Source organism: Brugia malayi (genome assembly GCF_000002995.4).
Source record: "Brugia malayi strain FR3 genome assembly, contig: Bm_v4_Chr1_scaffold_001, whole genome shotgun sequence".
NCBI lineage: Eukaryota > Metazoa > Nematoda > Chromadorea > Rhabditida > Onchocercidae > Brugia > Brugia malayi.
The window spans coordinates 2056417-2079118 of NW_025062475.1; the positions used below are offsets into that span (position 1 = coordinate 2056417).

Consider the following 22702-nt stretch of genomic DNA (forward strand, 5'->3'; position numbering starts at 1 on the left):
AAGTTAAACGAATGTCTGTCGGTTGGCTAAAGAGTTGAATGCTTAGATACGAAACAATTTATAGGCATTTAGCAATGATTGATTCATCCTGAAATAGAAGTACGTTTGCTTGTTAGATTTTGAAAAATATTTGAAAAAAAAAAAAAAAAAAACTTTTTTCGTTTTAACTTTCAAACAATCAAAAAGAAGACAAAAAAAGAGTGAAAAAAGCGAAGAAAAAAAGAAAAAAAAAAAAAAAAAACGAAATATATTTGAAATAAAAAAAATATAATTTGTCAAATTTTTGAAACAAAACAATTTGTTTTTTTTTTTTTTTTCCATAATTTTCACATATATTTATTAAATTGTTTATTAATAAATATTTTAACTTTTAGTATAACTATAATTCATCAATAATAAACACACACACACACACATATATATAAATAAAATTTTTTTCCACCTGAATCATTAATATACCTGTGAATGATATTAACTAATTTACATTTGGAATGAGAAACAAAAAGAGAAGAAAAGAAAGAAAGAAAAAAAAATTTGAAATTTTCAACAAAATAATTTTAATGTGCGCAAATTAGAAAAGATAAAGTAGTAAAGATTGTTTGGCTGATGGAAGTAATTTATTGCTTAGACAAAGAATTTTTCGTTTCGTTTTGTTATTTCGTTGTCATTCACATACATATTCTTTTCTCTTTCTTTTTCTCTCTTTTCATTGATAATAAAATTTGATTAAAAAAAAAAAATAAAAAATAAATAAATTTGATACATTTCTCAATTTATGAGATATCTTTTCTTTTTTTTTTTTTTTTTTTGATTTTATTTTTTTGTCTAAAAGAAAAAAGAGGGAAATGCATGTGATTAAAATAGATAAGAATGTATGATTAAAAGATATGAAAATGATAAAAGATAAGGGAATGATATGATTGTGTGTGATTAATTTGTGATAATCAGAAAAAAGAAGAGAAAGAAACGATTCAAATCGTTGTTTATTTTCGCTGAAGTTTAAATCATTTTTTAATTAAATCAAATGCTATAAATGAATATTAAAAATATGATTAAGCTGAATACATTAATAAGAAATCTATTTAAATTTTTTTTTTTGTAATTTTAATCTAAAATATTATCAAATTTTTAGTATGTTTGATGATATGTAATAAATAAAATGATTGATTATGATATTGATTATTACAAAGGTATAATGTTTTGTTAAAAAAAAAGAGATGTAAATTTCAAAAATATTAATTAACTTTTATCATTGAATTGAAATGAATCAAAATTTATTGTGAAAAAAACTAGGAAGTAGGAAGGTATGTATGATAAAATTGTATAAAAATGATATGATTACATGATTGATTTAATTTTTTCAATTATATAAATTATACATGTACTTTTCGTTTTTTTTTTTTTCTTCTTTTTTATTTATAAACATTTAACAGAGAAAACAAATGCAATAAAATGATTTGATTTAAATTAATCAATTAAGAAAATGTGTAAAATATTTTGTTCTATTTCATAAATAAATAAATAAATAAGTAAACAATAATAATATCTATGTTAAATAAACGTTTGAAAAGTTTAATTCTAATTTTCAATTCATTAATTTGAATAAGATTATTTTAAATGTTAGGAAATACTTGAAATAATGCTAATAGTATTGTTAGTAAAGTAAAATAACTTAGTGCTAAACCAATTCATCCATTCATCCATTAAATCGGATGAATGCTTCACGATAGTTCAACAGGTGGATGAATTGAAAAGCTAATTGACAGCTGACCAACTATCAAAGTAGTAGAATAAGTTGATTTGTACTAGAACGTTGATTTTAAACTTGAACATTACTTCTTTACACAAAATTTGACACTGCTCCATTTGATTACCACTCGTTGCTGTTGCTGTGATACTTTAACTTACTTCTTTCTTTCTTTTACTTAATAAATTTATCATATATTTGTTAATGATTAATTTGTACGTAAATAATATAATTCATTATTATATTATATTATTCCTTGTAATAGATGACAATCATCAAATGTGCTTTTTTTTTTTTTTTTTTTTTTTTTTTTTGAATTTTAAAATTGTGTAACTTTAATGTCATCTTATCTAAATTTCTTAATTAATTTAGCAGTGTTACTTTTTCTTTCCTTCTTTTGCATATTCTCTTTAGTTTATAAATTTTAACAATTTTATTTTCGTGCATTGAAACAAATCAAATTTATTCGCTTTCTTTTTATTCATTTTACAAATACCTATAAGTGCTCTTCTAATATTCACACCTGAGTAGCAATTCGTGGTAGAGAATAATAGCAAAGTATTATTAGCTTAAATATTTTATCAACACCAATCAATCATTTGGCAAATATACTTTTAAATATACAATTATTTTTTTCGTGGCATTCATATTGCATACTTTCTTACATTTGTCATATGCTCTTTTATTTAATAGAATAAAGCTTCATTAGTCCTTTTAAATAAATCGTTTACCTTGCTAGAATAATGTTAACAGGTTAGCAATAGCATTATTTTAATATCAACATTTCAGAAATGCCAAAACATTCTTGAAGAAAAATGAGAATTTTTCTATTTCAATTTGCTAATGATATATTTCTGGATCAGTCATATAACTAATACTTTGCATCAAAACACTGGAAAGAACTAACTTTTATATATGTTATAGCGGTAGTTACATGAAATGGGTGATTAAAACGATCATAAAACAATTGGAGTTTAAAATGATATTTATTCATTTTCCATTAAAAAAAAAAAAAGAAAAAAATTGCAATTTTAAACAAAATTCAAAAGTACGTATGCTTCTTTAGCGTTATCTTTTAAAATATTTTGTTTTACAACAATGCTTTCTAAAAAAATGAAAAAACTTCTTTCTAAATAATTTTGAACATGTTAAATAGTTTATTTTTTTTTGCAAAGTCTTTAATAAGATTACTTGTATTTGAATATAATGAAAAATGATATCAATTATATCAAAAAGATTGAGGCAAAAGCAGCCAAAAGAAGAAAAAATGAAGAAAAGAACAATAAAAAGATAAAATAATATCAAACTATTGTTATTTAAATATATTACATGCTATAACGGATCCAAACCTATTAGTTACATGATTCTGTGTAAAATTGCAGGGACCAAAACCAGAAAAAAAAAAGCCTTGGTGACATAAGAAATTCCTTAGGTAGCAAAAAAAGCATAGATTTTTACTGCAAACTGATGTGTAAACTTATTTATCAGCACAGGTAGTGAAATGTGATTTTCAATAAAACAAACTAATTTCAAACATCAAAAACTGAGTTGTTTTCCTAGATTTTCTGATATGTTTTGAAGTGATATTTTCATCCTACTTGACCTATTAAAACTAAGATTAAAGCTCACTTTACACATTCTAACAACAGGGTGACACAGCATAGGCCACTTAACTGAAGCTTGTGCTACCACTGCTGCCAAATGATGTACACATACTATGATAACGAGTATTGTTGAAGGATGGTAAGGCTTCTTTACTTGAGCCAAGCTTTGCACTAGACTTCCGAATACGGGCAATATGCTTAGCAATAGCACACTGTTCACGCTTTTTTGTTTCATCTCTGGAATTTGTAGTATTCATTGAGTCATTACTGTATACAGACAAATTTAGTATGGTTCGTTGTTTCAATTCATCAACTTTTGTTCTTACAGCACTTTTTATCATGACCATTTGACGTCGATATCCTAAAATAGTAACAATTTTATTTTCATAACTTTAATTTTCGCTGAATAATCAAAACATCGTAATATTTAGCATTCACTGGTATTCATTAAAAAATGATCATCTAATGAAAAAAAAAAACGATCATCTAAGCATTTTCACAAAATATTAGGATTTTATATAAAAAGTAACGGCATTGAAGAATACGAAAATTTAAGATCAAAATGGAAGATAGCATACCATTATTAGATTTCGTGGATAATGGAGTACTGGCTACTAACGAAGTGTTCCGGAACTGTTCAACAGGACTGCTTTCGTCAAGATGATCATTAAATATTCGTTGTTTGCTTTCTCCAGTGTTCGGACTTTTGCTATTGCTAATGTTGATATTTTCAGTAATATTTTGCAAACTGAAATTTCCTTCCCGAAAAGAACTTATATTAGATTTGGAATTCTCCGTAAAGGCAAATCCATCGCCCATATTTTGTTGTTTTAATGAAGCAGAAAAATCAATAGAACTGTCATTATTCTCCTCGATTTTTACCTCAGATTTAGGCCTTGGAGTATATTGAAAATAATTTTGCAGAGCTTCCTCAAAATCAGAATCAGATGAAATACTCATATCATCTATTTCATACTTCTTGCTTAACTGATCCAGTTCATCATTAGTTCCTTCACAATGAAAATAATGCTGCGATATTTCATTCTCTGCATCAGATTCCCTTCTGCTAGGATTATCATTAGCATTCCTAGCCGGTACCGGCAATTTATGAGGATCAGCTAAATAAATATAAGCAGTGGATACTGCTTCCGTATTGGAAAAATCAAGTTGCAACATTTCCAACTGGCGATAAATTTCTAAAACAAACAAAAAAAAAAGTTCAAAAGAAATAAGAAATTTACCTTATCTAGAAATAGTTGAAAATACACAATTCAATGTTTTGTCAAGTAATATTATATAGAAATGAAAGGCGCCATTGTATAAATATGAAATATTATGGTGCTAAATAAAATAAAATACACACACAGGCAAAAGACGTACAACGGGCAAATATAAAGGGAAATGTTCGTTTAAGATATCAAACAATAAAAAAAATATATGTTGCGAAGCGAGAATATATGCTAATACCTCAAGTAATGCCTGGCTTTTTCATTTCTAAAACGACCGGTAAATTAGAAACAATTATAATTTAACAAACAAAAAAATTTTTACCATCAATGTTACTTGTTTCTTTCGTTGATGTGCCAAAATTCAGAGCTAAACGGATTAATTGAAAGAAACCGCGAAAAAAAGTTGGAATCATTTTTGCAGTAATACGTTGTTTATGTAACAATATATTTCGGTAATACTAGTCACCATAAATAGCACCTGAAATTTGTCAAATACCAATTCGAGTAATATTTAACTTTTGAGTGACCTATATTTGTAATTAATAAAGTAAAACATACTAATCTTTAATTGACAAAAGACTTAATTTGATTGATAAATAATTAATAAAATTATTTGTAATTTACATTAATTTTTTTAAACAATAGAAAAAGAGAAGCAGATGGGCAGAAATAGAGATTAAATAGATTTGAAAAAACTAAATTTGAAAATAACTCTCTTTCCCTCCGCAAAAAAAAAGTTGGAAATTTCCCCCTGAAAAAATAAAAAAGAAAATAAACGAATAATTTCGCGCTGTTTACGCTACAAACTTCAATCATTCAAAGTATGCGAGAAGTCGAACTTTACAAAAGTCTAACGGATTTTGAACATTCTTAGCTGTTATCATTACTGATTAGATGGATGTGACAGATGATAAGAAAGAGAGAGACTGGATGTTAAAATTAGAAATTCGAAAGTCAATCAGTAAATAAATAAGTTTAACCATGTAATAATTATCGATTAAGCATTAATTAACACTGATAATGTTATGCATTTTTCATCTTTACTTCTGATGTATTACTCTGATAGTTTCGTTTTATTTCATTTTATTCATGAAAATGATTTTCATTTTTGAACTATTTGGAGAGGTAAACTGTCATATACATATACTTTGTGTTAGCTTTTTCATACTCTCAAATGCATTATTTCTGTTTTGCAATTTTGCACTCGTTATGAGCTTATGAATTGAAACATCTCAACACTATCAAATAACTTATGCCTTTTACATTCTTATCGTTGTTTCACCTTAAAAAAAGAAATGGGGAAGAAGACTTGCAAAGTTTAGTGGACGATCGTTCATTTTTGTCTTCTTTCTTCTGTTTTTATCTTTTTTATGAAATATTGGTGTTTACACTAACGAGTGTCAATAAAACAAGTGTTAAGAAACGAAAAATTCTAGAAAAATTTATTAACAACTCATAAGTAACTTTTTTTTGTCCCAAAAACAATGAAATTTCTTTATCAATTTCACATTTTCTCGACAGTCTTCAGCCCTAATATTTTGAAGCAGTCGGCCATTATAGCAGCTGTCACCTTGCACAACACTAACCGCTGATAATGAATTGTAGTTTTTCCTTAAAAAAGAAACTGATCAAATTAACAGTTATATAATGGGCCTAATTACAAATAAACTACGCCTCGATCATAACTACAAATTAAATGTGCTTTTGGCTTTTTTACTTCTCTCCACTCTTTATCTTCCTTCAGCTAATTACATTTCTTTTCAAAAATATTAGTTCATAATAAACTGCACTTATTAATACAATAACAAAGTGATCGCATAGTTACAAATTATGAGAAATATGATAAATTGGATCGTTAGCTTTATGTTATTATAGGATTTCTTAGTAGATGGATGAACCAATAAGTTTTAAATATCTTCTTGACCCTAGAACTTTTTTATAAGTTAGACTGACAGTATTGATAGCTAATGAAATCAAAGCAAAATACATGCCATCAGTATCTTTCTGAATTACGTAACATTCGTTATAAAAGTCGTGGAATGTTGTAGCTAGCGAATAGACATAATCACAAAGCTGGAAAATTTAAGAGTGATTAAATTATGAAGAAACCATATAAAAAATCCAGAAAAACTTCAATTTCATGTCCATATGGTATAAAGCAAAGCTAAAAGAATTCACAAACAAACTTACTTGATGCAAAAGGAAATTATCCAATGTATTCAAAATACAGTCAGTAAATTTCAGAATTGTTTTTGCCAATCTAAATTCTGATTTATGTTCCAACGGAAGAAGTCCATTAGGCAAACTTTGTAGATAGTTATGTATATCCTCTTCAGAAACTCCACTATTACGACATATTGATCTAAAAATCAAATAGACAAAAGAAAAGAAACGAAACCAAATCTCATTGACTCCAACTTGATCTAAACTACTTTCAAAAAGTTCTATCCAAACAATATTTTGACCAAAACTGAAAAGTTCAAAGCATATGCAAAACAATGTTTCCTTTAAAAAATGAAATTCAAATTAAGTGAAAATGAAATATAAAATAAACTTACTGTATTCTAGCAAAAGCGTAGAGAAGATAAACAGCAGTATTACCTCGATCATCCAACATCTAAAATATTATTTTTTTAAACTTATTTCTAAGAATCATTTAAACAATGTAAAGCACAAAAACTTTACAATTTTAAATTTCCAAGAATAGATCGTACCCGATCAAACGAGAAGACATAATCTTGCGTACGAGTCTGCGATAAATCAGCATATTTCACACAACCATACGCAACAGCATCACGAGCTAATGCCAACTCTTCCGGAATCATAACCTTCAAGAAATATGATCAACGATATTAATGTCTTTTTTCAAAAGATAAAGACTTAAATGTCCTGGAAATGAGCGAATTAAGTATCGAAAAATAAAAATTCTGGAAATGAAGAACCTTATCTCGTTCTTTCTCTTGTAATTTTGCTTCTGCTCGCTTCACACCCTCATCAAGCAAATCTGTTAATCGAACTGAATCACCCGACCGCGTTTTAAACTTTTTTCTGAAATCGTAGTAGATAGATTCAAGTTTTTAAGACATTTGTTCTTTACCAAAGTCAATAATACTATATGAGTCTGAATTATGGCATTAAGAAAAATTTTAATTTAAAATAATTTCAAGCTTATTTCAGCAAAAGAATGAAGATAGTCCACATGAATAACATTTGCCCACAACACCTCTCTTTTTTGAAAAATTCTTTGGAATTCAAAAACTTTATACTTACTTGTCTTCTCCAAGAACTAAACCAAAACTGACAAGTTCGACTCGTTTTTCAGACGGTGAATACCATCCGAGTTTCTGACCGGCAGCGTACAATAGCTAAAGTAGATCAAATCATACTGGCTGCTTCACTCGAATAATTAACAATTAACAACCGATTAATCAATCACATTAAATATACTAAAGCAAATACAACAATCTAAACAATTAGCAAAAACTGAAACTGTTTAAAATTGAAATGATACAAACTTCAAAATGTAGACTTTGCCCAGCATCAACAACGTAAATGATCCAATCCGCTTTATCAACAAACAAGCGGTATTTCAGAGCTGCTAGATCAGATGTGTCGTATGTAAAACCACCATCTGATTTGACGACAGTAAGTGGAACTCCTTCACTAAGTTTTAAAATTTTCCTCCCCTCATCAAGTTCCAAAACACCTACAATTATTTGGTGATTAAATTGGAGATCAGAGCCTTATGCCTAGGAAATATCGGTATATATGTTAGCTTAACATCCAATTACAGAATATTATAATAATGCTTGCTTGAAACCTGAAGGGATTACCAAGTTTGTCAAGTTCTTCGACGAGTTCAACCATATGTTTCTGATAGAACGATTCGCCCCGTTCAACAATATTTATATCCAATCGGTCGTAAATTTGACTGAAATCTTTCCGAGAAACATCGCAAATCATTTGCCATGCTTTCAAGAAATCTGGATCGAAACTTTGTAACTTGGTAACACATTGATAAGCGCGGGCTTTAAATGCTTCATCTTCATCAAAACGCTTCTTTGATTCCTAAAATACATTTAAAGTTGAAATCAATGACCAATGCACAATATTTAAATTGAGAATGCATGCAATTTCGAGATAAAAAGTTTTAACCTTGTAGAAAGCCTGCAGATCCGAAATTGGTGGTACCTCATTAATGAAATTTGGAAAACAATCTTGCAAATGAGCAATCAGCATGCCAAATTGTGTACCCCAATCACCAATGTGATTCAAACGAAGAACCTTTAAAGTATTTAAGTTTTATACGAAAAATGCTTTTCACTAGCAGATCGAAATTTCGATCACTCAATATTGTGATTATTAGATTTCCACGTCGATTAAATAAATCAACAAAATAAACAATTTTTTTTTTTTTAAGTAAAAAATTTGAGAATCAAAATGAAGGACAAAGATATTCACTAACATCGAAACCAACGTAGGTGAGCAAACGAGAAATACTGTCGCCTATGATTGTGGACCTCAAATGACCCACGTGCATTTGCTTAGCGATATTTGGAGACGAAAAATCAACTAGAACACGGCGTTTTTCAATTACTGGGACTTCAATACCCTGAAAATTTTTGGATGAACCATGCTTGAGTTCCATATTTATTGAACAAATATTTTCTAAGCAACGATAACAAAAATATGTACCTTTAGAGCGATATTTGTAATACTAGTGGCAATCCAACTTCTATTTAAAAATATATTAATATAACCAGGTCCAGAAACTTCCATCTAAAAATAACATGAATAATGAATGAATCGCAATTAACAAATCTTAAATGAATTCATAACTATCAATTTAATTGCCTTCTCAATCCGATCACATTCCGGCAGGTTGTCCAAGATTTTTCGTGCGACTTCTTGAGGGGAAATCTTCTGGCCATTTCGTAGTAACTTCTAAAACAAATTGCTACAATTGTTTTCAAAACTAATCATTTTAACTAAAAATTTCCGAAAAAAAAGAACTGCAAAGAAGTATTTAATAAAACCTGAGCAATGGACATGGACGAATTGAACTGATAGTCACCAAATTTAATTTGCTGAGTTTCTGTTATTAAAATAGGAATATCAGACATTTCCGGATAGAGCTGAAAATTTATTTCATACACAGCTTGTGATAAAATTAGTAATATGAGAAAATTCTCACTTATACAACAGAATAATATTTTTATTCTTATTCTCATGGCTCAAAGCAGCAAAAATTAACGGAAAACTTACCTTAGAAACGCTTTCTAAAAATATGGCACGCAACATGCACAGCAGTGAACTTCCGAAATCCTTCACAATGACATAATTGTATTTTTTGCTTTCCTTCGAGGGTCTTCTACATGAAAGTTTTGTGGACAATTATGATCAACAAAATAGTGATAAGAGAAGCATATGCATGTATATGAAATGAAGACAGAACAAATTCATTGTGTAGCAAATGCTCATCAACCTAATTTTAACGGAATCTCCACAAATATTTGAAAAAAAAAAAAAAAAAAAAAAAGCCAATTCAAGAATTACTTATCTCCTGCAGATTTATCACCATCGTTTTTTAAGGAAATCTTCGTTTTCGACTTCTTCTCCACAGGTACTTCAGCACTGCTGTTTTTAATTCCATTTTCCTCATTCAATTGTTCTTGCTTACGTATACTCTAAAACTAGCATAAGTAAACTATTTGTGGCTAAAGTTTAATGTGAAATACCCTATACCTTTACATATTTTTTTTTTTTTTTTAAATTTTTAGCTAATTCACTTTATTGAAATGCATTACAAAATATCAGTACATACGAGACCTACAGTGTTCCTCCGAATTCAGTTCTTTTAGTTCGAATCAGTGTATGCAAAGAATAATTCCAAACGAAACCTAGTCTTTCTCATCTCATTAAGTCCAGCATAACTCAAAACAAAAAACTCCTCGCAAAATGAAAAAATGACTAGTAAATCTTCCCTCTTCACAACAGCGCAGGACAATCTGTCATTGCAGAACCGGAAGAAGAGGAGTAGAGTCTAAAACAGTATTATTACTCACCGCCTGAAGGATCTTCATCCTATATTTGAGTTTTGCATTTTCCATTATAGCTTTTGACAAGTTAGGACAGTGTTCCAACACAGCATCATTCATGTCTCCTTTTTCCATGGCATCTAGCAAACTTCGATATGTAACTAGTTTCTTCTCCTAAGAAAGAAAAAGATCTCCTAAAGTAGGTATTAAATAATTGTTTTAATGAAACAATAAGAAGGATGAAAATTTTATGCACCCCAGTGCTGCCAGCTTTTTCTTTCTTTTATTCCTCAGTGGTATAAGTCGTAAAGCGCAGATCACGTCTGTCTTCCTTTTCAATGATAAGTTGATTCGACCAACAATATCTTACAATTTTTTTTTATTAAATGTTTTAATCAACATTAATGAAATATTACTTAAAAATGGAAGATATTACCCAGACTAGAATTCCTTCCCTCAATAATTAGTAACCCCGTAATTTAAAGGTCTTTTAAATTCCATCAAATAAATAATACCTTCTTCTAAAAACCGCAACAAAATGACCAGTATTAGAAAATCTTTTTACATTAATGAGCCATTATGGACTAGAACCAATAAATAACATCCTAATTATTTACTTTGCCGCCACCTTGAAATGAGAATAGAAATTTACTGATTCTTCAAGATGTTGCTTGAGTTGTCGTAACTCGCTGTCACAAGAAATACCATCCAGAGATTCCGGTTTCATTATAGCACTTTATGTATTCTGTAAAATCATTTAATACCGCCTGGTGGATTCAAATGTTCCAAAACACATTCAAGATAATTTTGAGGATTTTGGATTCCGAAACGCTTCCATCTAGTTTCCACCGCCCTATAGATACTGCGAAGAATCAACAGTAAAGGAGATTCACTTCGATTATGCTCTTCACTCAATATGAATCACAAAGGATTAAAAAAAATTGTAACACCATATGCTTGCTCATTAAAAGATATGTTTTGAGAATCACAAAATTTTTGCAAGGAACAGTATCAAAACAAAAACAAAAAAAAAAAATGTTCGCACAACAAAAACGACACAGTGAGAAATGCAGATTAATATGTACAAAACAAATATAGGAAGCATATCAATAACAATTAACAAAATATTTCAATAAAGCACAAACTGTATTTCCCAACAGTGTAAAGGATATACTCTGATAAAAACCAAACTTACTAGCTTCAGAAGCTCCCACCAAAAATCTAAAACCAGCTTATAAAAGGAAAAAACTATTACAAACTAAAAGACAACTTTCTTCATCAATAAATAAATGCCAGAATCAAGTTCGAAACCATGCAAATTATTCGCATCACCTTTTAACCGCATCAGCAGGCCACCAAATGACGCGTATGCTGCTAGAGTATTTGTTTCAGAACTCGATTCTTCTCCTTCAATTCTATATACTTTCCCAAACATTACATATTCGAATGGATCTAGTCGTGGATAATGAGTCTGAAATTTGGACAGTAAACAATAAACCCTCAGTATTATTTCGACAAAAAGATTATGATGTCACCTATTTGCTCAATTCAACGAATTAAATTCTAAAATTAAACTATGTTCTCGGTTATTAAACAGAAGTGAAATGTCATACCTGATTATCGAATTCTCGTTCATCTGGTAGACCATCGTCACGCAGCGTTGTTGCCAGCAATAATCGGAATTTATCATTTAGATTCATTGGGTATCTGCAAAAACTGCCCAGTTTGTCATGATTTCATTTCATCATCCTCTGTTATTTTACTTTTACTTTATTCTTCAACATTCTGAATTTTAAGAATTTTTTCTAAATTTTTAGAAATTTTAAGAAAGTTACAGTTAAAATCAAGGAAGATGACCTTACAGTTGTGTGTTTACATCAAGGATGAGTTCCATTTTAAATGATTCACTGTCGCAGAATAGACGTGAAACACGATCAAATTTCTTCCCTTCCGGGTCAACATCTTTCACAAGGAACATATCATCGAATAATATACCCGTTGCCATCTCCTGGAATCATACACCAATAAGAGAAATAAGCCTACATGAATTTGATTAATGACACTACTAGTTACTTCCAAAATCGCAAGTTGAAAAAAAGAATATAGACATTTATCTTATCCTTAACCCAAAAAAAAAATCACTAGAGATTGTTACGTTAAAATCCTAATTAGTAACAGCACACCACGAAACATTTCACAGACGTGACGTGACGTACGTGAACTCAACTAACTCCTACCACACCTAACCAGCCACTACAAGCAATCGCAAAGTGTACTTTACCAGCCGGCTCTGAATTGATACGCTGAAAATTACTAGCAGATATATTTCTTAAAGGAGTATGGACGGGAGGTTAGAGAGTAATAAAATAGCATAGTAAACTGGGGCAGAATAGAAAAGTAAATTGGATGATATGAAGGTGGGAGATTTAAAAAATCATTCATTTACCTTACGTACGCGACACGTTGATTCTTTTTTGACGTGAAGGCTTGCGTGAAGATTACGTAAGTCTGCATATTATTAGCTTAACTCATCATGTTAATTCATAATCAGTTTCTCGTATTTTCTTCCTTTTTTACCATTGTTTTTTTTCTTATTTGAATTCTACCTTTTCTAGAATATATTTAGTATAATTCACATTACAAAACGATTATTATTAAATAATCCTTTCATTGCTCCTATAGTCATATATCTTTCTTTATTGTACACTCTCACGTACTCTTTCCATCCCTTTTTTTTTCCTCTTTTTTAGTACATTTTTCCCTGCTTTTTTTTTTTCGTTAACTTCACTATCTTTGAATTAAGTTTTACTGTTAATTTTGCTACCTTTGAATTAAATTTTTTTTAGTGAATTAAATTTGAATTCGTTGCTAGAATATTCTTTCCAGTTAGTATTAGAATATTTGGATATTATTTTTAAGGAAGGTAATGATTAAGAGATAGTAAGTGAATTTTTTCTTTTTTTAAGAAATAATGGCGTTGTGGATAGATAAATATAGACCGCGAGAGCTGTCCGCTCTAACATATCATGTCAAACAAGCCAACGATCTCATTGAAATCGTCAAGGTAAGAATTTTCTCAATTATTTTGCCTTTTATCGTTCAACAAAATGAGAGATAGGAAAAAGACTGGAATTGGCAATGGAAGCATTAGAAAAAAGCGGTATATAAATATGAGTGGAAACTAGTGATTTTTACTTTCATCCATTGTAAAGATCAGTTAATTGTAGTTTGCTAATTCGTTAGCGAAGGTTGTTATGTTTCACTATATATTTAAGGTTTATCTGTGTTTATCTGCAGTAATTCAGTCTCTTATCTCAATCCTTCCCGAGTGATTGCTCTTGTGCATAAGCATTTTTATGTACACGGACTAACTTGTTGCATATCGAATATAAATAGCATTTCAATACACTTATAAAAAAAATGGTGAGAAGGTTAAGAATAATTCATGTCTTGTCTTTGGAGTTCATCTGTAATTGGAAGATGACCAATGCTTGGATTTGTCATTTTTTGATTGTTGATTCATTGTTCTTACCATAATTTATGACTTTAAGGTTAGTGCATTAATCGATGATAAAGTTAGCGTTCAATTCATTATTTTAAAAAATAAATTGGTCTGGTAACAGGTTCTCTACAGCTATCCATAGCTACAAGTTTGGGAAATCCATAGTCAATCTGTGATTAATAGTTGAATGGGAATTATCAGCTGTATGATTGATTTTCGTTTTCCCGCAGCCAAAAGTGGACATATTATTAGAACATCCTCTAGTGACAGTGGGCATACATAGTAGAAGGGAAACATCTTTGAAAAGAGTGTTAGAAATTTTAATTTTAAAGAAACATAATTTCAGGCCGGTGATTTTCCACATCTTCTTATATATGGCCCAAGTGGTGCGGGAAAAATGACTAGAATTTTTTGTATTTTGCGGGAACTTTATGGCAGTGGTGTGGAGAAATTACGAATGGATGCACGAAGTTTTCAGGCTCCATCTGGCAAGAAATTAGAAATACAGACTTTTAGCAGTAACTATCATGTTCAGCTTAGTCCTGGGTAAGTTACTTTGGAACTCCTTGTATTGAAATATAATGCAGTTTTTGCTATATTTTTTTCGACTAATAAAAAAATTTTCGAAGCACTTAAAAGAGAATTCATTGTTAATTGCGCACTTTTATTTAAACATTGACTTAAAAATTTTTGGCTTCTAGAGAAGTTGGTATCTACGACCGTATCGTTGTCCAGGAAATTGTCAAACAAATGGCACAGACGCATCAAATTGTTACTGCAACGCAGCGAAATTTCAAGGGTCCAATGAAGTCTTAAATATTATTGCAAGATTTTGTGCTGTAACAGGGTTCAGTTACTTTTTTTTTAACAGCGGTACTTACCATCAATTATAAGAAATGATGTGTCGTGGTAATATGTTTCACTTACACATAAAAAAGAGATAGAGTAAGCTAACATCTGGGGATTATACTGTGCTTATGTGCTCATGCCTATATAATTCGTTTTTGCAATTTCAACACACTAAATATTTTCGAGTTGAATCTAATTTATCTTCTAAATTTCGTACTTTAAGTTTATTTATGTTGTAAAACTTTAAGTTTATTTTTGTTTTATCGTAAAAAAAGATTTTATATAGATTCAAAGTTCGTTTTTTAGTAGTAGTCTTAGTGGAAGCAGATCAATTAACTCGGGATGCACAAAACGCATTGCGTCGTACAATGGAGAAATATGCGCAAACATGTCGACTTATATTGTGTTGTGATTCAATCAGTAAAATTATTGATCCTTTGAAAAGTCGGTGTTTAGCGGTTCGTGTAGCTGCGCCTTCAGATGATGATGTAAGTTTTATACAAAAAGATAACTGTTTCTGAGATGATAATCATGTTTATATTCAAAGATTTTTATGTTTCAAATGTTTGCATGGACTAAACTTACGCTATTCAAAATTCATAACTTCAATTTGTATGTTCAAGACTCGTAAAGCTCGGACCTTATTTCTTATGCATTGATTATCTCTTATATTAAAACTTTAAAAATATTGCATATTCAGTAGTTTACTGACTTTAAAATTTCATTCAGAGTTCAAATTTTCACTTCTAGGTGGCCAAAGCTGTTAGACATGTTTGCAAGCAGGAAAATGTTTCTGTTCCTGAAAGCATCATCGCTGCAGTTTTACAAAAAGCCAATGGTAATATGAGACGAGCTTTACTGATGATCGAAGCGGCAAAAGTACAGAAGTAATATTTAATTATTAATCGTATAATTGTATTTATACCTTGAAAATTTTTGGAAAAATTGTTACGTTTTCAGCTCAAAATCTCAAAATTTTGAAATGACTGCAGTTAGTTTATCTCTGTATTAATACTGTGTTCCAGGTCATGTATTATTTCAGCTTTGTATGATCTTTTTGGAAAGAAATAATCATTGTTGGTGGATAATTAGACTTCTTATTTTCAGTTATCCATTCAAAGAGAACCAAGAAATTCCTGATCCAGAATGGGAAATTTATTTGCGAGAAACGGCTAAAATGATGATACAGCAACAAAACCCTGAAAAGTTTGTCTTCAGTTACTTTAAAAGATTATCATGATCTTAAGCAATGACTCTTTCCTTTTGTCACTTTTTTATTTACATTTTTGCAGTCTTCTCAAAGTGCGTAATAGATTTTACGAATGTATTGGACATTGCATACCTCCAAATGTCATTTTTATGGTATGTTTTTGTTATTCTCACATGTTCGAATTATATGGATTACTTTTGTTTTTTTATAAGTGAATCTTCTATTTGACTTATTACTCATTTGCTGTAAATATCGGTTGTATTTTATTGCTTAGCATTCTGATCTTTAAAATAAAATATTTTCAGAAATTACTGCACGAACTGTTAAAATCATGCAATGATAAAATCAAGGTGGAAGTGGTTGCTGCAGCAGCTGATTATGAACATCGCTTAACACGTGGTAGCAAAGCTATATTCCATCTTGAGGGTTTTGCTGCATCATTTATGGAAATCTATCACAGACATGAAAATGAGAATGCCATGGAGCATTAATGAAGAGTCGGCAAACTTTCCTGTAGACAGATTTTCTTTGACACTTAATAACTAGTTATAAATTTATATCTTTAGTATTTAATTTGTATTTTATATTATTTTTGCTGCATATTGTAGATCCAAAATAGAAAATAATGTTGAAAATCATTATCATACGATTCCTTATACTGAAATATTAGTGTTGTTATTTTTTCATGTCTTCTAATGGAAGTATTAAGTAAACTATTGATATTTGTGGGAAAATTCTGTAATATGGTTGCTGAAGCAGTTTGACATATATTATCAATTGCTTTTTTAGGCTCTTATAATTGTTAGTATTACTATATTTTTGGTTTTTTCATGTTCTTCGATTTTGGTCCATACATATACAATTTTAGTGACAATCAGGTAATTTTCTTTAAAAATTAAAATATGTATATGTGCATAACGTGTTGCATATTTATTCCTTTCAGTTTGTCTTTCGCTTCTTATTTCTTACTTTCCGTAAATCATTTATATTAAAGATCTACGAAATTGTGATCAGAGCAGTTTATCAAATGAGCGATGTACTATTTCAACATTCTAACCTGAATAATTTATACAAATATGGTGAAATTGAAGTTGCAATAATTTTAATTGTTCACTGATCTTACTACTAAAATTCTTTTTTTTTTTTTTTCACTTCATCTTGTTAATTCAATATTTTGTTTTAAATTTAAATAAATATTTCATTTCATTTCTTTTTTAATTTTAGAAGTATTTCACAGTAAATGTTGATTTGCATTCATTATGATAGATTAGTGTGCATCTGAACAAACATTCACTTTTCATTTGAAAATTTCTTTCATTTTTGCATTACTTCAAATTAGCCATAGCTTCCACTATTAATAAATACATGATCTTATTGATAATTAAGATTTATATTTATATTCTTTTTTTTTTTTTTCCTTTCCCGCTCTTCATATCAATATTGTTGTTGAATACTAATGAATTTGAAATTTTTTGGTCCCTCTTTTTTTCTTTCTTTTTTTTACAATTTGCAATTCGAGAGAGATTCATATTTTTACCATTGATTTTTAATGAACAAGCATTGTGTACGCGGACCAAATAATAATTGCACATTTGGAAAACTTGCAATGGACGAGCAATTTTAGTTCTGTAGATTAATACTTGCGCATAAAGTATTTCTCTTCCATATGTTCAAATTTTCATTTCTTTTTTAAATTCCTCAAAATTTTTCACAAAAAAAAAGAGAAAATCAAGAATTGACGATTTATGCTGTTTTTGCGTTTTTTTTTTTTTTTTTTTCAATTTCCAAAATATTTGAGCAATTTTTTTAATTCTATTATCTTAATTTCAGTATGCTTTATAAATATGCATACAGAATTGATAAAATTATATTTAAAAGATTAATCTTTTATTTCTATAGTAGGAAAAGAAGAAATAACATTATTTCATTTCTAATATAATATTTCAAAAAAATTTTTTTTCATTAAATTATTATCAAAGTTGAAAATATTCAATTGTAACAATTTTATACTTACTGCACCCAAAACAACAGCTAAATAATTAAATAACTTTTTTCCTTTAAACAGAAAAACATTGATAACAACAAAAACTAGTTCTGTTGCACATTGATTCTATGTTTAAGCGCTCAAACATTCCTCATTCTTTTCATTTCGGAAAAGTTAATTCTCATCAATTATACCTCATTTTTATGCAAACATTGCAAATTTTAGGATTTGAATGTTAGCAAATTTTTAGTTGACAAATAATCACTATTGTTTATTGCATTGAAAGATGTAAAGATTAAAGTATTACGATTAATCTAGCAAAGATGTTTATCTTTCCACCTCTCTCTCTCTCTCTCTCCTCTCTCTCTCTCTGTGTGTGTATTGTTATTGTTATTATTATTATTATTATGAAATTGAGCATAGTTTCGTGTAATTAATTGATTGATTTTATAATAAATCTTATAAAAAGTAATGATAAATTTTCTGCATTATGTAAATGCTTAATTTCTATAAATCCTTTTGACATTTAAACAAAATAATATAAACAAATTTATTCTAATACTTTTCTTTTCTTTTTTTTTTTAAATTTTAACTTTAACCAATATGTTTAGCAGATGTTATTTTTATCTCTCTAATATTTTAACATTTTATTTTGAATATTCTTAACTTTTACCTATTTTTTTTTTTTCGAAGCATTCTTTAACCATTTTTTCTTTCAAAATTTATTTATTGCTTTTTCGAGTTTAAATTTTAATTTCAAATAATCATTAATGTTTTCAATATGATTGAACGACTGATGATTGCCTTGTGCAATTTTCAAAAAATGATTCATAGACAATTTTTTTTCTTTTTTTTTTTTTTTTTTTTTTTTTGTAGAAAGGAAATGACGTTAGGCTACATTAGTTGTTATTCAGCTTCCTATCGATAAGAAATATATTTTTCCAGAATTTTTTTTTTTTTCAAGTAATTTATATTTTCAAATTTTTAGCAATACTTTGATCTATTTAGACTAATCCAATTCGTAAACAATATTAATGATGATCGATGCACATATCTACTATTATTTATTATTTGTCATTATCAGTAATTATCAGTTATTATTATCATTACCATTATTATATTACTGTTATCAATTATTATCAGCATAATTATTATTATCAAAGAATATCGATGTACATGAAAATTCTAAATTATTGTTTGGTTCATTTTTACTTGTAAAAAAATGACTTTCTATCGTCAATCATATATTTCTCATTAATGTCACATTGATTCTCTTCATTTCGCTATTTTATCTCTTTTTTTCTTTTCTTTTTTTTTTCTTTTTTTTAAATTAAAAAAATGCTGTCGAAAATGTAGAAAAGAGCACACAGAAAGATGAGAATATTCTTCATTATCTCTTAAGAGTTAACAAATTTATTTGAAAAACTTATTTGAATTTTTATTTTTGTCCTTTTTTTTTAAAGCAAATAGATGAAGAGAAAGATGAAATGTGAAATGTAATGTTTCTAGAAAGATTATAAAGAGGATTAGAATAATTTTTGAATATTAACAAATTCATTTTTCTTTAATGCTCAAATTTGAAAGTAATTTCAATTTGCATGGTAGCAATGAATAATTTTAATTGTAAAAACTTTTTACACTCTTCTTTTTTCCTCTATCATTTCTCCGAAAAGTTTCTTTTTTTTTTTTTTTTTTTTTTAAATGAAATCAGTGATCTAAAATTATTTTTTTTTTTTATTTTTTGTCTTTAAATTATTTTCAAATTTATCCGAGTATTATTTAAAAAAAGAGGATCATCGTACTTTCGAGAATAATTACATCTGAAATGATTAAACATTATCTTTTATTGTTAATTTACAATTCGAATATCATTAATTTTCTTTAGGCATTTTTTTTTTGTATGATTATTATTTACAAAATAATGCTTTTATTTAAGAAAAAAGAATTATCATATGTAAATTTAATTTTAAAGGATATATCATATTGCTAGGACATTTCGAAAACGTTCAAAAGCACATTTGAAATTATCAATCAGTTGAAATGACAAAGGAAGAGAATGATGAATTAATGATGGAAAGTGATGATAAGGATGAAGTGATAAGATCACAGATGATAACATATGCTCGTGGTGGGAAGGAAGACTTCGTGAGCTTAGTTAATGCAAGCAATGAAAGTAATGGTTGGATACGGAAGTACCGTGATTATGACTGCTACCGAAGAATGCTCGGTCCGACAAAGTTGCATGACATTGCTGCGAGAACGAAAAGTAATTTCTTTTTCTTTTTTCTCCTTAGTTAAATATTTTGATAATTTTTAATAAATGAAAGAATAAAATATAGCATAGGAAAGAAGAGAGAGAGAGAGAAAGAAAAAAAGAAGTTGAATTTTTCCTTTTCCATTATTTAAAAAAGAAAATTGTCATATAAATCTGTTTAATGCATTGATGACTTTTTGTTGTAAATTTAATATTAATCTATCTTAATGGAATTATTTTTTTTTTTTTTTTTTTAATTCTTTTTTTAGCTAAATTATGTTGATATAAAATTTTTTGGTAGTTTTTTTCTTTTCTTGTTTTGTCTCAATGTAAGAAAAATGTTGTTCAATGATTTAATATTTATATACTTATTATTTTCTTCGATATTTTTAAATATTAAAATGATCCGAAACAGAAAAAACAAATGTGACTTAATTTGAAATTATTATTAATTTTGGAATAAATTTAAAATTTTAGTTGGTGATTATGTTGGCTCGTGTATATGTTTGGAATTTGATAATTATGCATTTGTATCTTTGTATTACGTACGACCGGAATATCGAAAGAAAGGTGTTGGAGAGGAATTATTTAAGCGTGTTGTTAATGATAATTTACGACGGAAAAATATTGGATTAAATGCTGGTTAGTTTGTTTTTTTGGCTAAATTTTGGAATAGAAAAATTTCTGTAAATAAAAAAAAAAAAAATGAGTAATAAATAATAAAAGCATTTTTTTTTTTTAGTGCAACAAATGTCATCAATATACAGTGACAAACTTGGTTTCAATAAACGAGCATCTTGGATGATTGATATTATTAAAGTGAAAAATATTAATAAACAAAAACTTATTGGTATTTATATAATATAATAAAAACATTTTTATTTTAATTTTTAAAATGAAAATTTTAGACATTTTAAAAGTAAAAACTTTTTGTAATTTTGAAATTGTAATGAATGGAGTTGATATGCTTAACAAACAAATTGATAAAATCAAATGAATGAAATAATAATATGTTTCTTAACTATTATTTCACTAAAAATATCAATGAATTAAAAAAAAGTCTTAATTAATTATAAGTCCTAGCCTAAAATCTTAACTAATTTTAGCATTAAGAAAGAAATGTAAAATGAAATATTGAGTTTAACAAAATTTCACCTACAATTGTAATTTAAGATTTAATTACAGTTGATGATATTCAATTAACCATAAAAGATGGGAAAGAAGTAAGCTTACAGCGAATTATTGATTACGATGCTAAAGTTGCAAAGTGTCAACGAGAAGACTTCATTAGACATTGGGCTGTGGATCGTATTGATGCAGTTTGCAAGGTATAAGGCAGAAGGGAGGAGAAGATTCATATGCCACTGATAATATCTTATCAGTGAAATGATTGGTGCATGTACATAATCGAGTACATTCTTTAGATGTGCTCGATTATGATCTGATTAAAGTAATTCCTGGCGATCAATTATGCATATGACAACAAATTAATTTTTTACACTAATTATTAGTAAAAGCATCTAAAATATTAACATATATTTATGTTTTTTTTTTTTTAATTTTTAAAACTAAACAAATACACATTTATTTTAAATTATTAATTGATTATTAAAAATAAAAATTGGTAAATAGCAATGACATTTAGGTATTGGTAAATTCAAATGATGAAGTTGTTGGCTATGGCTGTGGTCGCTTGTTATCAATTGTTGGCTATCCACAATTTGGACCAATTTATTGTGATTCAAATGATGGCTTCAAGCTTCTCTTTCATATTTTACATTCATGTTTTAATGATGAAATTAATGAGCAAAATGTAATTAGCTTACGTATACCAACGACAAAGACAACCACAGTGCAACAAATTCTTCATAATATTGCTGATTTTGAATTGGTAAAATTTTTTAATGAAATTTTTTTTTTCTTTATAAATTTATAAAGAATGGAAATTGAAAAAAAAAAAAGGAAAAGAAAATTTTGTTTCTTAATTATGTTATAAATTAATTTATAATTTTGCTTTTTTTCACTTTTATCTTACAAATAATGCAATTTATTTTAGAAGGAACAGCTTACTCCACAATTTACTCAACAAATACCAGATCATGATATTGATAAAATTTATTGTGTTAGTGATGTGACAATGTTTATTTAATATTCTCATTTCTTTCTCTCTCTCTCTCTCTTTTTGTTGTGCTTTGTTAGCAGTGTTAATTTCATAGAATATTTTTTTCTTCTTTTTTTTTCTCTCTCAGTTTTAAATTTTACGAAAAAATTAATTAATTTGATAA

General features: G+C 28.1%; 5 protein-coding genes across 6 annotated transcripts; 2 read left to right on the plus strand and 3 right to left on the minus strand.

Annotated features, from left to right (window-relative positions):
* Positions 1–3416: 3416 nt before the first annotated feature.
* Bm12214 (Uncharacterized protein) lies at positions 3417–4993 on the minus strand (the record flags this gene model as incomplete). Its single annotated transcript, XM_001896815.2, has 3 exons — positions 3417–3712; positions 3930–4547; positions 4903–4993. 3 exons carry the CDS (start codon positions 4991–4993, stop codon positions 3417–3419), a joined length of 1005 nt encoding a protein of 334 aa, XP_001896850.2.
* Positions 4994–6084: 1091 nt separating this feature from the next.
* Positions 6085–11345, minus strand: Bma-rars-1 (the record flags this gene model as incomplete). Of its 2 annotated transcripts, XM_043076288.1 has the most annotated exons (18): positions 6085–6191; positions 6572–6653; positions 6771–6942; positions 7139–7197; positions 7295–7408; positions 7523–7628; positions 7851–7945; positions 8096–8286; positions 8414–8648; positions 8736–8864; positions 9046–9192; positions 9276–9359; positions 9435–9524; positions 9617–9715; positions 9846–9951; positions 10137–10267; positions 10646–10792; positions 11271–11345. In XM_043076288.1, 18 exons carry the CDS (start codon positions 11343–11345, stop codon positions 6085–6087), a joined length of 2169 nt encoding a protein of 722 aa, XP_042932222.1. The 2 variants fall into 2 exon arrangements, with proteins under 2 accessions (XP_042932222.1, XP_042932223.1); XM_043076289.1 differs by lacking the exon at positions 11271–11345 and having other exon boundaries at positions 10646–10753.
* Positions 11346–11876: 531 nt separating this feature from the next.
* On the minus strand, positions 11877–12623 carry Bma-rpb-8 (DNA-directed RNA polymerases I, II, and III 17.1 kDa polypeptide, putative; the record flags this gene model as incomplete). Its single annotated transcript, XM_001896813.1, has 3 exons — positions 11877–12089; positions 12232–12325; positions 12481–12623. The coding sequence occupies 3 exons, from the start codon at positions 12621–12623 to the stop codon at positions 11877–11879; spliced, it is 450 nt and encodes a 149-aa protein (XP_001896848.1).
* A 966-nt stretch (positions 12624–13589) lies between these two features.
* Positions 13590–16670, plus strand: Bma-rfc-3 (Activator 1 38 kDa subunit (Replication factor C 38 kDa subunit), putative; the record flags this gene model as incomplete). The annotated part of the gene is made up of 8 exons (XM_001896812.1): positions 13590–13682; positions 14467–14666; positions 14822–14919; positions 15276–15457; positions 15720–15856; positions 16077–16175; positions 16262–16331; positions 16485–16670. The coding sequence occupies 8 exons, from the start codon at positions 13590–13592 to the stop codon at positions 16668–16670; spliced, it is 1065 nt and encodes a 354-aa protein (XP_001896847.1).
* Positions 16671–20203: 3533 nt separating this feature from the next.
* On the plus strand, positions 20204–22566 carry Bm10179 (Uncharacterized protein; the record flags this gene model as incomplete). The annotated part of the gene is made up of 6 exons (XM_001896811.1): positions 20204–20429; positions 20895–21059; positions 21160–21267; positions 21603–21745; positions 22063–22308; positions 22474–22566. The coding sequence occupies 6 exons, from the start codon at positions 20204–20206 to the stop codon at positions 22564–22566; spliced, it is 981 nt and encodes a 326-aa protein (XP_001896846.1).
* Positions 22567–22702: the final 136 nt, after the last annotated feature.